The sequence below is a fragment of the Pollachius pollachius genome (genome assembly GCF_949987615.1).
Source record: "Pollachius pollachius genome assembly, chromosome: 14".
In the NCBI taxonomy this organism is placed as follows: Eukaryota; Metazoa; Chordata; class Actinopteri; order Gadiformes; family Gadidae; genus Pollachius; species Pollachius pollachius.
This window is the reverse complement of record NC_136947.1, coordinates 18,983,686-18,998,681: the sequence shown is the minus strand read 5'-3', so window position 1 is coordinate 18,998,681 and position 14,996 is coordinate 18,983,686. Positions and strand designations below refer to the sequence as shown.

The following is a 14,996-nucleotide window of genomic DNA, read 5'->3' as shown; positions in this document are numbered from 1 at the left end:
ACACCCACCCGTACACCACTATCGGTTGCCTGTGTGTGGGCTTAAAACATGTAAATGCACGCGTTTACGTATGGCTAAATTTGCAGATTGGTATGAATGTCGCTGTTGATAAGTGCTAAAGCAGCAACAGCGACACTAAATGTCCTGTTTAATAAGCATATACTAATATACTTGTTTACGTTAGGTTAGGCCTTTTGCTTCAATGGACGAAAGAACCTCGAAAAGTATTCTCTGGTGACGGTGCAGGTCGTCACTAACATTTCAGGATACGTGAAGATTCAGGGTCTGTGATTTGGAGACCATCGTAGGATCTCAGAATCGAGCGTCGCTATACGTTGAAGCAGTAGTTAAACATCTGTCTCCCTCTGTTGGTCAATACGTGGCACTGCGGCTTCCCGACCTCTATCACTGTCCAATATTGGGGCTAAGTGCATTGCTTCTGCGGTTTATCGATATTTATTGATAAACAGCACATGTATACGTGTGTACATGTATAAGTGAATTCATTACTGCACGACTATATACAATTATTAATATATGAATATGTATTCCTGTCTTGTATTTATATATGTAAACCTGTGTAGAAAATTATACTTCTTATTAGGGTTCACATGAATTCAAATCATTATATGATGATTATCAGTTAAGCTAACCTAATTGGGCCCACTAATCCCATAGCCATAATGACGTGGGAAACAAAATTCATCTTCAAAGAACATTGTCTAAATACAGATTTTTTTAAATGTGCGCTGTGACAGCCAGCCCTATTGTGTGCTTAAGCCCAAACCATCGCTCCCAAACTAAAAACCAATTAACAAATCAATTATCTTGGACTGATCCCATAGACTATGAGACTCATTTAACACAGGCTGCAGTACAGAGTAGGGGATCATCGCAACCATAATTGACTTTCCATCTAGAACATTATGAACTCCCTCCAATGAAAAGAAGTGGATGGGTTACTGTGATTATTTCTGTCATTATAGGGTTGAATGGCCCTGGATTGGCCTCAATCCGATTTAGCGCTATCAAGCCAAGTGGCTCTGTACTGGACACAATTATTTATTCAATTCTCGCCTTTGCTCTCTCTCTCTCTCTCTCTCTCTCTCCCTTTCCCTCTGTCTTTCACTTACACATTCTCTCTCACTCTTTCTTGCACTTTCTTGTGTGTGTGAGTGTGTGTGTGTGTGTGTGTGTGTGTGTGTGTGTGTGCATATGTGTGTGTTATGTTTAATAATGCTCCAAAAAGTTCAAGGGTCAATATATAAAGTACATCTACGGAAATTTATTCATAATAAGCAAAGCATAATTGTGGATCACATTGTTGTACTTAATATGGTTACCTATGCATATGCCATTTACAAGAAAGGAAGGACTGTTGGATCAAAACATCCACAAAACTTCAATAGATGATGATGAATGATGATGCTTTATTAAGGCATAGCAAGAGATTTCGGACAGTCAAGCATGGTGTAGAAAAGCCAATGCCGCACTCCACAAGGTGCCTTTTTTTTTGGGCTTGTCCAGACAAGGACACAGATTGGTGACGTTACGCTGGTTTATTGTATGATTTGCTGGTAATGACACATGGCCTGGTTCTCCATGCAGGAGATCTCTCCCTGAATGTGGGTTGATGGCTGGTTCAACCTGTACACAACCTGCACACTGATTAATAAATGTGCAACAGGTGTGCAGCCCAAGAGTCCAATCAGTCAGACTCGGCCAGGTAGGGCTAATGAAACCAATCATCATCCACACAGACTCCCACACATGGTGACTTGCATTATAACTTAAGGTACGGTAAATAAATAACATTTTAAATTTAATCAAGGAAATCTCTTCCGATATAGACTCTTAGTCTAACATTCCTTACTTTGGCACACAGCGGAAAGACAAATTTAACTTCGGAGGCAACTTTCCAAAAGCTCTTTAAATAAAACACGGGGCTGCCGCAGACACAGGCAGATCAGGCCCTCAGCAGAACTGAATGAGCTCCCTCATGCTGCAGCCTTTCTCACAGCACACATCAGAGATCCTCCCGGCAGAACGGCGCACTCGATAGGGCAAAGTGTACCAGCCAGGTACCAGAGAGGGCTCCTGGTCCTGCTCCTGGTCCGGGTGGCGGTCCTGGTCCCGGTTTGGGTCCCTGTTTGGGTCCTGGTTCTGGTCATGCTTCAGGTCCTGCTTGGTGTGCTGGGTCTGGGGGCTCTGGTCCAGCTGTAAGGGGGTACCGGTAGACCCAGAGGGTCCCTGGTGCTCCTGGAGGGGGAGGCCATGGTCTCCTTGGGTGGTCAGAGAGAGGAGAGGAGGACAAACGTTTGAAAGCCAAGTAGAGAGTAATGCATTTCAAGTGTTACCATAATTGCAGAAAGCAGAAGATTTTTTGATAATCTGCTGAACAGTAGACTTGTAATGGCCTCTAATGAAAAACTGCTCTATTTTCATCCTCTAAAGAACAATAAAAATGTTCTCCTCCACTCAGTGTCCCTACAGTTCTTCTCCATAGCCTAATAGTATTATGGTTCTTTATGCATGCAGTCCTTGCAGTGGTCCACCATGGAGAAAGTGCCAATGCCAAGTCCCCTGCCAATAACAGCGCTTAGTGTGCGAACATATGACAAACATGCATAAGTAATAGTTGCAGGATCTGAAGAAAGACATCAACATGGGTAACTAGCAGAGACCTGAGCTTTGATTCAACCTGAACACAAACAGCATCCACTCACCGGCCAGCTGGTGCTGCTGGGATTCAGCGGGGCTCCTCCGCAGTCGGGAGCTCCCACAGGACGTGACGGCCAAGCGGATCAGGTCTCGACCGCACATCTTAATCCTCTCCTGGCCGTGGGTCACACAGGCCCCGGCCGCCAGCACCACCAGCAGAGGCAGCACACACTTGTTGATCACTGACATGACTTGAGGTCTCTGGCCGGGACTCACAGGGATAGAGGTGATAAGTGACGGAGTGAAGAGGAGAGAAGGAGAATATAGAGGGAAGTGTTTATAGGGCTGGTTTTATAGGGAGACCTACCTCCCTATTGTCGGGTTGAATTTTGCTGACTCTGCATGTATTTCAAATTTTTTTCAGAAGATTGAAGAAGTTTGGCCTTGTGGACTGAAAAGCATGTCCCGATCCCGAGCAGAGGGGTGGCGCCGCGGGGCCGTGCGGCTCAAGGATGGAGTGTCATTAAGATAAAGGCCTGTCACGCTGTGATCTACTGACGCCTCTGCAGTCACACACACAAGGCCTGGTCTCCACACGCCACACATTTTCTACTCTGATCAGGGATCCTTTTGTAATATTTTGTAAAAGAATCTTTATTTATGTAGAACCATTTTACACAAGTTTTACAAAGGGATGTTGAAAGGGTGAGAAGAGGTTGATTAATTTACTGTACATGGCAATAAAACACAAGATATAAATAGACATAGATATAATAAGACAGTTTCTAGGAGAACACTTAAAAAGAACAGAACAGATTATTTTTATATGTCGAAGCGTACATTTTAGTTTTTAAATATTGTTTGAATGACCCAATAGTAAATATACTCTAGGCCTGTAATGACGTCAAGAGGAAAGCATTAGTTCATTGTGAAACCATCCTCAAAAAATAAATGCTTCATTAAAATGTCATCACAATATCACAATATCTCCATTCTCAGGGTTTGTGCCACTGACAATTTCCCCTGGATATTCCTTATCTTGTCTCATCAAGATGGATGGAAGGACTTGGAACAGATGCCCGGTGGCACTGATGATTTCAAGGATATTCAACGCAACCTCAGCAAACCAAACGCAAAACATTACGCAGAAGAAGACAGCTATGATGTAGTTACTTTGAAATTTTGACATTCTTTAAATTCAATTGCTACATGCTACATTTCTCCACATTTCTCTTTACATTGCTTTTATACAATGTTAATTTGGTTACATACAGGATCTGTTGGGATATTAGATGTTGGAAGTATTTGTTTTGGTTGTAATGTCCTTAGAACACGATATGGATCAACAATATAAACTGTAAGTTCGTTTTCATATTAAATCATGATTAATAGATAAAAAAAAGTTCTCATCCAGAAAAGGTTTGAAATGTCGACCAAGTACCAAATAAATACATTTGAATTGGTTTTAAAACGTTGCATACTAACCATTTAAAGTTACTATTCATTTTTTTATCACAAAATAAACTCACACTCAAAAGGGGTAAAAAAAAAAAAAAATGTATCTGAAAGTAAAACGGTGCTAGAATTGATTAAATAAACATATAAAGTTTCGGAAATAATATTCAGAGCCTCGGGCATGGCGTAATGAATTCCGACCAGAAGATGTCGCTGTACGCGTAACTATCCCCATACCAACCTCGGATGCAGAAGGGACAACGTAACAACTGGCCACTGGCCAGTGGCTATTCAGCGAAATATTAACCGTGAGGAGTGAGGACCCTGATATCACTATGACCCTGGATCAGTAAATATTTGAAGTCCAACGTAATGCAAATGGTTTTTTTAAGGCCTTCTGTGCTGCATTTATTATTCAGCCTTTAATGCAGTTAAGAAGGATTTTCAGAGTGACATGCTTTTTCCACTGACATCTTAGTGTGGGGTTTTAGAACTTTGCTGGAGGTATTTTCGATGATGGGTTAGAATTAGTGAAGTGGAGGTATTAGCTTAAGGGTTTAAATGTGAATTGGGTCTGAAACTGTTTTTTGGCATTAGGTTAGAAACGATGGGTGTCAAGGTAGAAGGTTTGGGTGCAGGGTGTGGGAGATATTGAGGTTTGGCAAGTTGGTAAGTATCTTGGTGAAAGCAATGCATCACAGAAATAATATTCTAAGAGTTTAATGTAGTTAAATCATAGACTGTATGAACCCTTTTCCATGATTAATAAACAAATTAAATAAAATGCATTTCATTGGACTTTATGGACTTCAAACCAATCTCAGTGGTGCATATGTAAATATATAAAAAACATGTATCATATTTTTACATAGCATATATACATGTGATTTATATTTCTTAGATCAACAATAAGGAGCCCCTGATACCAACAGAACACCATCGTCAGCTATATTTGGTTCTAAATCAATCATACCTAATCGATAATCATGCCATTGTTCAGAGAAAAGGACGTCCACAGGGCTGATGGCTGCCGTCTGTCTGACGGAGGTCTCATCCCGGGTGGCGTGTGGCAGTGCTAAATCTCAGGCTTAAGGCTTATCTTCATTTGCCTCGGCCTCTATTCCTCTCATTTGATTGTTTACCCTCTGCTCCTCCGGCCCATAGGCTCTGTGTCATCACATGCAGATGGAGAGGCCGGAGACCTTCTCACCCCCTGCACCCCCCCAACCCCCGTCCTCCCCGGGGGGGGATAAGGCCATATAGGGTCAGCGTCGCCGTGGGTCGCTGGTGCCCGTCCGGCCGCCCTCAGTCCCCGGCAAGCAGGAGGTCCCGCCTGCCCTCAGGCCGGTAGTGGACCTCGTCGTCCGAGTCCTCCAGGGGCGGCTCAAAGCAGCCGTCGAACTTCCTGCGCAGGCGCTGGCGCAGCTTGAAGGTGCGCTCGACGTTGGCCTGCGTGTACTCCTGCTCCTTCAGCTTGGCGTAGTAGTCGGAGAACTTGTTGAAGAGGATGGAGATGGGCATGCCATTGAGGATGATGCCGAAGGAGATGCAGCTGAAGGCCACGCAGCGGCCCATGTAGGAGATGGGCACCACGTCGCCGTAGCCCACCGTGGAGATGCTCACCTGGGGGGGGGAGGGGAGTTAATGAGAATGATGTCCGGCGGACTCATTGACACGTATAGTAAATAGAAGCAGGTAGGGGTGAGGCATCATGCTCAAGGAGGCCTAGAGGGTAGAGATTGTGGTTTTCAATCAAAAACCGTCGCCTGGGAGTAGGAAACCCTCCCAGAAGGCTATCTGTTGCCAAAATTTCCATTTCCAAAATGAAAGAAATGCTATATTGTATTTTTTAGCTTAGTAACTCATCAAATTGAAAACAAACCACTTGCACGATTTATCCCGGCAGAAGGAGACCCTTTGTAAAAACGCTTTCAGCCGGAATAATCAGTTTAATATAAATATATATAATCAGTTTTGGCTCCTGACATGAGGTGGATCATCCAGATGCATTGTGAAAAGCAGATCTGGTTGCATCATAGGAAGTATGTGTAGACCTTTAGCAGCGTTGTAAACATAAACAATGTATACACATTATTGAGAAGCAGCTGGACCAACCGGAGATACGGAACAATACCAATGCCCTTCTCCGTCCACCCCCTGAATGAAATCAGTGTGTCTGGTCAGAAACGCCACGCATTACAGCGTATTAGTCAGGATTAGACCAAGTTAACCCAACAGCTGCTACCCCACGGCTAGAGGCAAACCTAATGTGACCGAATCAGAGGGGAAGAAACACGGGGGGATACATGGACGATGCAACACACAGCACGGCATAGAATCTTAAGTCTCAAACTAGCAAGATTGAAGGATTATCTTTCTTTTAGTATACTGTTGACCAACAGATATGTTTTTCCAATGAGATTTGAGACTTCCTAATCTTTATTGGGCCCGCCATGGGAACATAAACAAATCATTTCGGTGGCACGGCTGAGGATTGTCTTCTCACACAACGGTCAAATACCTAATTTCTGCATCCAACCATTAATGGTGTTTTATGTAACAGCATTGTAAATCCTACCCCTAGATGTAAGCCCCATATCATGTAAGCCCTATAGCTAGTGTGTAACTTAAATACATATGGATTAAATTGATGCACAAAAGAATTAGACATGCTTATGACTGGCGTGCTTATGAATGAAACAATGTGTGGAGAGAAAAAGAGTTGCTTCCAAATGAAACATGATAACCTAAAGTCCATCTTTAACCAGCAGGATGGCCAGCATCCTAACCAATTGGTTTCTAAAGAGTTTATGGAAGAATAGGTTTGTGTGTGTGTGTGTGTGTGTGTGTGTGTGTGTGTGTGTGTGTGTGTGTGTGTGTGTGTGTGTGTGTGTGTGTGTGTGCGTGCGTGCGTGCGTGCGTGCGTGCGTGTGTGTGTGTGTGTGTGGGTGTGAGTGTGTCCTTGTGTGTGTTGTGTGTGTATATCCTTGTGTAGGTGTGTGTGTGTATTCTTGTGCCTGTGTGTGTGTGTGTGTGTGCCTGCTTTGTATTTGTTTGTGTGTCTCCAGGTGTTGAAGGTCCTGGGGTCCCTCCCCAGCTCCCCAGAGACACCCTGCCCCTGGCGGGGGCGGGGGGGGGGGGGGGGGGGGGGGGGGGGGGGGGGCGGGGCAGAGTGTGTGAGGGACTCACCGCGGCCCACCACCAGGCGTCAGGGATGCTGCTGAAGGGAGTGCCCGGCTGGTCCACCTCCACAGAGTGCATGAGGGCAGAGAAGGTGAAGATGCCCATGGCGATGAACAGGAACAGACAGCACACCTGAGGCCCAACATAGGGGAGGAGAAGAACTTGTGTATAAAGACAAATATACCCTTATTGGGATAGTGGTTGAAAGAAGGCTTCATTAGTTCGAACAGAATACACAAATATCTACGAATACATTTCTATAATTATATCGGATATGTTTATAAAATAAATTGCTCTAAAGGTATTTTGGATATGCAGCTGTAGTTCCTGAGTTGTCCATATCCAAAATGCTCCATCAAAACAAGAACCTTATTAATCCTGATGGTAAACACAGTTCCCCCGTCCTGGTGTCAGACCCACCTGCTCGGAGCACTGGCGGATGGTGAAGCCGAACGCCCTCATCCCCGTCGAGTGCCTGGCCAGCTTCAGGATGCGAAAGATGCGCATCAGCTTCACCACCTTCAGCACCTTGCTGACCTTACTGACCCGGGCCATGGTCTTCAGGTCCTCCTGGGCGCCCGCACTTTCCGAATCGATGAAGAAAAGCTCGAAAACGATCTGCAAAAAGTAGGGCAGCACCGCTGCCAGATCCACAAAGTTGAGGGTGCTCCTCACAAAGTGCTTGATGTCGGCAGTGGTCAACAGGCGCAGGAAGTACTCCAGGGTGAAGAAGAGGATGGAGAAGATCTCAACCATTTCCATGTAGGTCTTGCCGTAGACTTTGTACACCCTGAGCTCCTTCACCGTGTTCAAGGTCATGGCCACGATGGAGATGAGAACCAGGAGGCTGGAGAAGACGGCGAAGGTCTTGGCCGCCAGCGAGGAGTAGGGGTTCTCCATCAGGTCCCAGAGCAGCTTGCGGAGGCCCCCCAGGAACATCTTCCTGTAGCCCTCATCGTCCTGGTGCGGCTTAATCTCGTTGATAAGCTCCTGGTTCACCTTCAGCTGATCCCTGATGTCGTCCACCTTCTCCTCGAAAAGAATGCGGCAACACCTGTGACAATGCACACGTTAATTGTCTCTTTTCATAGATGTTAATAACATAGATCAGTCGTTGAGGTGGCCATCCAGACAGCCAAACAACACAACGGAATTACATAAAGTCAAAGGTGTGTCTACACAGCTGAACACACGAGGCATCGGAGCTACGTACCTCGGGCTGTCTCTCATCCTCAAGCCCCAGAACTTGACCTCCTCCTCAAAGTTGATGGGGCAGAGGCTCTCCATCACCCAGAGGACGTTGCTGCAGTAGAAGTGGAAAATGTAGTGGAAGAACATGGGGTCCCTGTCGAAGAAGAACTCGTTCTTCTGGAAGTTGAAGTCGTCGCAGAGGGTCAGCCGCTTGGCCGGGTCCTTGCAGAGGGCCAGGATCCCGATCCGGGTCTTGGGGTAGCGGAGGACCAGATGCTTGGGGATGTGGAAGACCTTGCCCCCCACATTGACGTTGACGATGTTGGGCTGCCGTAGGGCGGACTTCAGCTCCTTCTTGCCGCTGTCCTTCGCCCCCTGCCCGCTCTCTTTGTTCTCGCTGAAGGAGACGTCCAGATTGTCCATGGAGGTCCAGGCTTTCACTGAGCTGTCCTGGGAGAAGGGGAAGTCGTCCTCCTCGATGCTCTGGGAGAAGCTGACTTCTCGCTTGATGCTGGCAAAGAGACTGGAGCGCCGCTTCTTCAGGGCTTTCTTTATGGGCTTTGGAGGCTCCATTTGGCAACTACTTGCAGTGACAAATGTCCTCTAATCCAGAGATCCTCATGTAGCGGAGTTTAGGTCTTGTCAATCCATCCAATTTTTCACCTAAATTATCCCAAGAGAATCCCATTCAGAAAGGACAAGGTCCTTTCTTGGCTGGTGCCATCAAGCATGCACAAAGTAGGAAGAGATGGAGAGGAAAAGCGACGTGTTTGTCTGCCGTGCCCTTCAGAGGATCAACAGTGTGAGTTGAGGATTCATCCTGACTGTGCTCTAATCCTATCGCTGTTCTTTCTGTCCGAACGCAAGTTAAAAATACTGTCCATGAGGATTAGCGTGGAATTTAGAGAGCTTTGAGTTCTGGGAGAAGAGGCCAGGCACACAGAGTGCAGGGGTGGCCCGGTGCTCCATGGCTGACAAGGCTATTAAAAGCTTACTGTTCAGTCGGAATCTGCAGGTACTTATTCTATGGTGAAGCTCAGACACAACAGCCTGAAATAATGCAGAGTGAAATCATTATTAACAATCAAATACATTGATGAATTAATAAACGAATGAATTCATTGAATATAAGTAATAAATAAAGGCAAGAATGAAATAATAAATAATAATATATTCATGAAGGTTTGATTCATGAAAGGTATCAGAGCTAAATGTAATTATCTAAAGCAAATAAATGTAATAAAAAGTGTGGACCGGAAGTATGTTTGAAGATGTCTTTAAATGATGTGAACACCAGAGTGGGGTATGACTTTTATTCCACACTTCACGTAATATTCCAAAAGGAACCACATCATCAGACACGCACATGTTCGTTTTTTTCACATCTGAAACATAATGTTACCACAGAATTATGACTTTAATGAGAAATTAATTGTCTTAATTACTCTGATTTGTTGAGGAAATGTTTACTAGTCTTTTTTGCTTCTTAGGTTTTTTTTAATTTTCATTTCAAGAATACAAATATATAATATAGTAGAAATACCAGGATATAACAGCTTTGAATATCTCCTTTGAGGAACATAACATGCGTTATTTCATTTCAGGGCGTGAAAACAGTGCATTGCACGGTTTTCTACAAAATAATGATTTATTTCGAACTCGAATTATTAAATGGTACAGCCCTTCAGTTTTCGTGAATGGTATAGTCTGAAGTCACTAACGGAACAAAGATTATTCACTTTACAATATTTTAATGTTCTGCAATATAATTCTGTCTATCATTTGAAATAAGATCACATAAAAGTTTAATGTTTTATTTTTATTTTGCGAGTCTTTTTTTTTGTAAAATGTTAATTCAAGGAAGGAGTTACAATATAAACCTTCCGCACCCCACGTGACTTCCTTTCCGGACTAACCTGACAACATGGATGCCAGCCGCGTGCAGCCGATCAAGCTTGCCAGAGTAAGAAAATGCATATTTTGGCAATATTATTGCAATAACAAGTGCAATTATTTACCGTGAACAATTAATCTTCCAATCGAGCCGATGGGATTTGGACTTTTATACTTTTATTGAGGGTTAAATTGTAGTGCTCTCCGCCGGGACGGTACCACATCATGGAGGCCTGTCCATGCCCCTCTAGTATCTCCATGCTATCCGCTAGCGTGCCGAAGCTCTGCTGTAGAGACACTCGCCAATCGGCTCTGTTACCGTCAAAACCATATTTTATTGTGGTTGTACTAATCTAATGCTTCGTGTTCCAGGTCACCAAGGTGCTCGGAAGAACCGGTTCCCAGGGCCAATGTACACAGGTATGCTACTGTAGCTGCTAGACTTGGTACAAAGGTTTCCCTAATTAATAGGTGCTAAAATAATATAAATATGTCCTTAAATAATCAAGCTGGATCATAAGACCGTGATAATGGATTTATCCGTTTGAACACAAATTAAAAGCGTTATTCTACATCTTGTCGGAAAATCATTTGTGCTAACTAGAAAAAAGCTTCAAACCATATTAATGCAATGCAGTCTTTTATCTGCTATATTAAACCCAACAAACATACACTTGTGTTTTTGAATATGGTCTGGATATTAAACCCCATCAGAACTTGGACCTTGTATTGAAAATGCCATCCCCAATCATAAATCTACAGTACACAATACTATATTCTGTCATACTGCGACTATTTTGCCACAACTCTCGTATTTATAAACTTAAATGCTTGATTAATTTAACCCTGTGTATATACTGCCTGCATCTTGGTATACTGATCAAACACAGAACCGGGCAGAATATTATGATGACGCTATTTTGTTCACTGATGTAATTCAAACACCACATATTAATATTACTAATGGCTAAGTATTAATGCATTAAGTGCTGTGTAATGCATTAATAATATGAAACAGGATATTCAATGTGGTGTGGCCAGAATCTCCACCTCTTTATTTGACCTCTTGTAATGATTGATCTACCCTTGCAGGTCCGAGTAGAGTTCATGGATGACAGCAACCGCTCCATCATCAGGAACGTGAAGGGTCCAGTGAGGGAGGGCGATGTGCTGACACTTCTGGAGTCTGAAAGAGAGGCTAGGAGGCTGCGATAAGGTGAGACGCCAAGTCCAATAACCTAGTTGGAACTGGAACTCAACTCATAGTCCACATGTTCAGTTTTAGGAGTAGAGTAATTGGATCTCCAAATCAACCAATGTGTCACATTTCAATGGTTTCTCAAAATGTTAGTCTTTGCTCTAGTCATCTGTTCTCTGCCACTCGTGTACAAAATTTGACTACCGCTTACTACCGCAAATCATTTAAAGGTTGAGTGTGTAGAATTCAGAGGAACAGTAATATTAATAAGTCTGTTTTGAGTAGTGTATAAGCCCATTCAAATGTGAATCGGCTTTTGGTTACCTTAGAGTGATCCCTTTAGCTACATATGGAGCAGGTCCTCATAACATAGAGCCTGACATTTTTCACATGTTTTCATCATAATTATCTTGTGTATGCTTTGACGATAACAGACTAATTAATAAAATAGACATTATTATTATTGTATCAAGAAACATCACTTGACACTTTTGACCACCTGCTGTCGTTGACATCACCTGTTGTCGGTATCATTTTGAATACCCAAGGGCCCATTGGATACCTTTGGGGTATTCAGTAGCTTCTCTTTCGGACAGGGGAAACGGGGTATTCAGTTGTTTGCAAACTGCATAACCTCAGCTATGTGCTACTAAATCCTTCACACGGCGCCCTAAAATATAACTTGTTTTACTTGAGCTTCAGCCTTTCCTAAATGTATTTTAGAAGCATGGCTAACTGAAGGCTGTCCTGTTCCCAGGTCTCTGAAGATGTGAGGTGCCTGGCCACTGTGGAGGAGCAGACCTTCCTGGGCCCTGCAGTGATCTACACCTCATTTGTTCAGATGTTTTGAAATAAATGTGGTTATTCAGATAACAGACTGAGTCTTGTGGTATTCTGTTTTTGATCATCCTGAAATGTGGTGGCTGTACTAGGGATGAAATGGTTTATTTGATGCAGGTATGGTGGATTTTAAAGACTATACAGTATTTGCGAACGTTGCACTCTAATGGCTGTTGCACTCTAATTGTATCACGTACATCATGGCATTTAAATAATCATCGGTAGTAGCAGGACAGTATTGGAATTATATTGGGTCTACGTCACCTTGTGGTTAAATGGTATGAAGCTAAATCAAATGTTGGATACAAACATATCCTCACAAATTAGCCATTATTCTGGCCAATAAAAATAACTACCTCAAATTAGAAAATGGATACACAAAATGCAATATTGTATTGGACACATTGATGTTCTATGCAGATCCTCTTTAAAATGTTGTAATAGTTTAAATGTTATCAGCTGCAGAAGGTTCTCTGTATTCTGCTTTTATTTAGCAGGACATGGTATGCCTGACATTGTAGAAAATAGTCCAGACGGGTGAACTCGATTTAGAATATTGTGCAAAAGGTTTTTCAGTAATTCAACTTCAAAAGTGAAACAATATAGACTTGCATGGAAATTTGAATATTTCAAGCCTTTTATAATTATCGCTTACAGCTTAGGAAAATCTCAGATGAAATCAATAATTTAATTTTAAATACCGAAATGTCGGCCCTCTGAAAAGTACCACAATCATGCATATGTACTAGGTTTGGGGCCCTTTTACATGAATGACTGCCTTAATGCGGCATTTCATGGATGATATCAGCCTGTGGCACTGCAGAGTTACGGAAGACCAGAATGCTTCGATAGCAGCCTTCTGCATTGTCTTTCATCTTTCTCTTAGCATTTTCCAATATATTCTGTATGGAGTTCAGCTCAGGGGAGTTTGCTGGCCAATGAAGCACAGTAATCACATGTTCATTACTGTTTTGGTACTTTTTGCATTGTGGGCAGGTGTCAAGTCTTGCTTTTAAATGAAGCCAGAATCTCCATAAAGCTGGTCTGCTGAAGAAAGCATGAAATGCCCCAAAATCTCCTGGTTGACTCTGGACTTAATAAAGCACAGGGGACAAACACCAGCAGATGACATGGCTCCCCAATTCCACACAGACTGGAAACCTTTTTTCAGTAGCCCAGGTTAGACGCTTCTGACGTTGTTTGTTGTTCAGGACTGGCTTGACAAGAGAAATACGACATTTGAAGCCCATGTACTGGATCCGTCTGTGTGTGACGTGGCTCATGACGCAGAAGCTCCAGCCTCAGTCCACTGCTGAAGCTCCCCCACACTTGAATGACCTTTTCCTGACAATTCTCTCCAGGCTGCGGTCATCCCTGCTGCTTGTGCACCCTTTCCTACCACCCTTTCCCATTCCGCTAACTTTCTATTAATGGGCATTGATACAGCACTTTGAGAACATCTAACTCATTTTGCAATTATCTTTTGAGGCTTTCCTGGCTTGTGGAGGGTGTCAATGATGGTTTTCTGCACAACTGTCAGGTCATCCCCATGATTGTGATTCTACTGAACGAGATTGAGAGACCATTTAAACGCTCAGGAACCCTCTGCCGGTGTCACACTAATTATTAGAGAGTGACACTTTGAACCTACAATCTTGAACCTTTCAAAATATTCTAATTTTCTGAAATTTTGAATTTGGGGTTTTCATAAGCTATCAGCCATAATCATCAAAATTATAACAAAAAAAGGTTTGAAATGTGTCACTTTGCATGTAATGAGTCTATATAATATATTAGTTTCACCTTTTAAATAAATTACTGAAATAATACGATATTCAAAATTTCTGAGGTTCACCTGTAGAGCCGATTACTTTGCACAAATCATGAAGATGGTGACCGTTAAGATGGGCGTGCCTCTCGAGTGTATGTGCTTCCATGTTGCCCAGTAGAGGGCACCCTCAAGCTAGAAATATTCAGTATACTTGGGGAACCTTTTCCATTTCTTGTGCCACAAATCTGTCGTAAGGCTGAACTAAACAAGAAGCGTAATGCAAATTTGATAAAGGAGACCTCATTGGGAATGTCTTTTCTTTCTGGGAGTCACAGTACAGGCCATCAAATTCAAATCACACTCAATGTTACAATATAGCCTTTTAACTAATATAATGACCAAAATAGACATGTGTCTATCAAGACTGATTGGGCCAATGTTGACAGATTATCTTGGTAATTGGGTTCACATTCTTATGCTGAATCCAAAAGATATATTTGATTACACTTTTCTTATAGCCATGCTTATCGAAGGCTTTGTGTCTTCTTGAATTTGAACAAAGGAGGCTACAGATGTTGTGAATTTTATAAAACACAGACACATATAGTTATTTATTCATTGGATTTGTTACATGTCTTTAACTGCCAGCTGAGAGGTGGTGATCCACCTCTCAAGCATGGCAGGATTGATGGTTTACATGTTGGTCTATTGGGTGGTTGCTATGCAAACACTATGTTGGAATGGCATTTCTGTTCAACCTACTTTCTGTCACAACTTGAATGGACTTGCTTCCTCTGAATGATA

The 14,996-nt window shown here is 43.0% G+C and overlaps 2 protein-coding genes across 2 annotated transcripts; one reads left to right on the top strand and one right to left on the bottom strand.

Moving 5' to 3' along the window:
- Positions 1-5,421: 5,421 nt before the first annotated feature.
- LOC307086004 (potassium voltage-gated channel subfamily V member 2) lies at positions 5,422-9,063 on the bottom strand (the record flags this gene model as incomplete). Its single annotated transcript, XM_079751006.1, has 4 exons — positions 5,422-5,739; positions 7,306-7,431; positions 7,720-8,353; positions 8,513-9,063. 4 exons carry the CDS (start codon positions 9,061-9,063, stop codon positions 5,422-5,424), a joined length of 1,629 nt encoding a protein of 542 aa, XP_079607132.1.
- Positions 9,064-10,387: 1,324 nt separating this feature from the next.
- On the top strand, positions 10,388-12,458 carry rps28 (ribosomal protein S28). The gene is made up of 4 exons (XM_079751013.1): positions 10,388-10,453; positions 10,756-10,803; positions 11,476-11,599; positions 12,339-12,458. Exons 1-3 carry the CDS (start codon positions 10,415-10,417, stop codon positions 11,596-11,598), a joined length of 210 nt encoding a protein of 69 aa, XP_079607139.1. The 5' UTR covers positions 10,388-10,414; the 3' UTR covers position 11,599; positions 12,339-12,458.
- The last annotated feature ends 2,538 nt before the right edge of the window (positions 12,459-14,996 follow it).

What these genes read in the sequence shown, in the direction of transcription:
- rps28 (XM_079751013.1), top strand. Translation starts at nt 10,415, where the DNA reads ATGGATGCCAGCCGCGTGCAGCCGATCAAGCTTGCCAGA. An exon ending in AGCCGATCAAGCTTGCCAGA is followed by an intron (nt 10,454 to 10,755) that starts GTAAGAAAATGC and finishes TTCGTGTTCCAG; the next exon opens with GTCACCAAGGTGCTCGGAAG. An exon ending in CCCAGGGCCAATGTACACAG is followed by an intron (nt 10,804 to 11,475) that starts GTATGCTACTGT and finishes CTACCCTTGCAG; the next exon opens with GTCCGAGTAGAGTTCATGGA.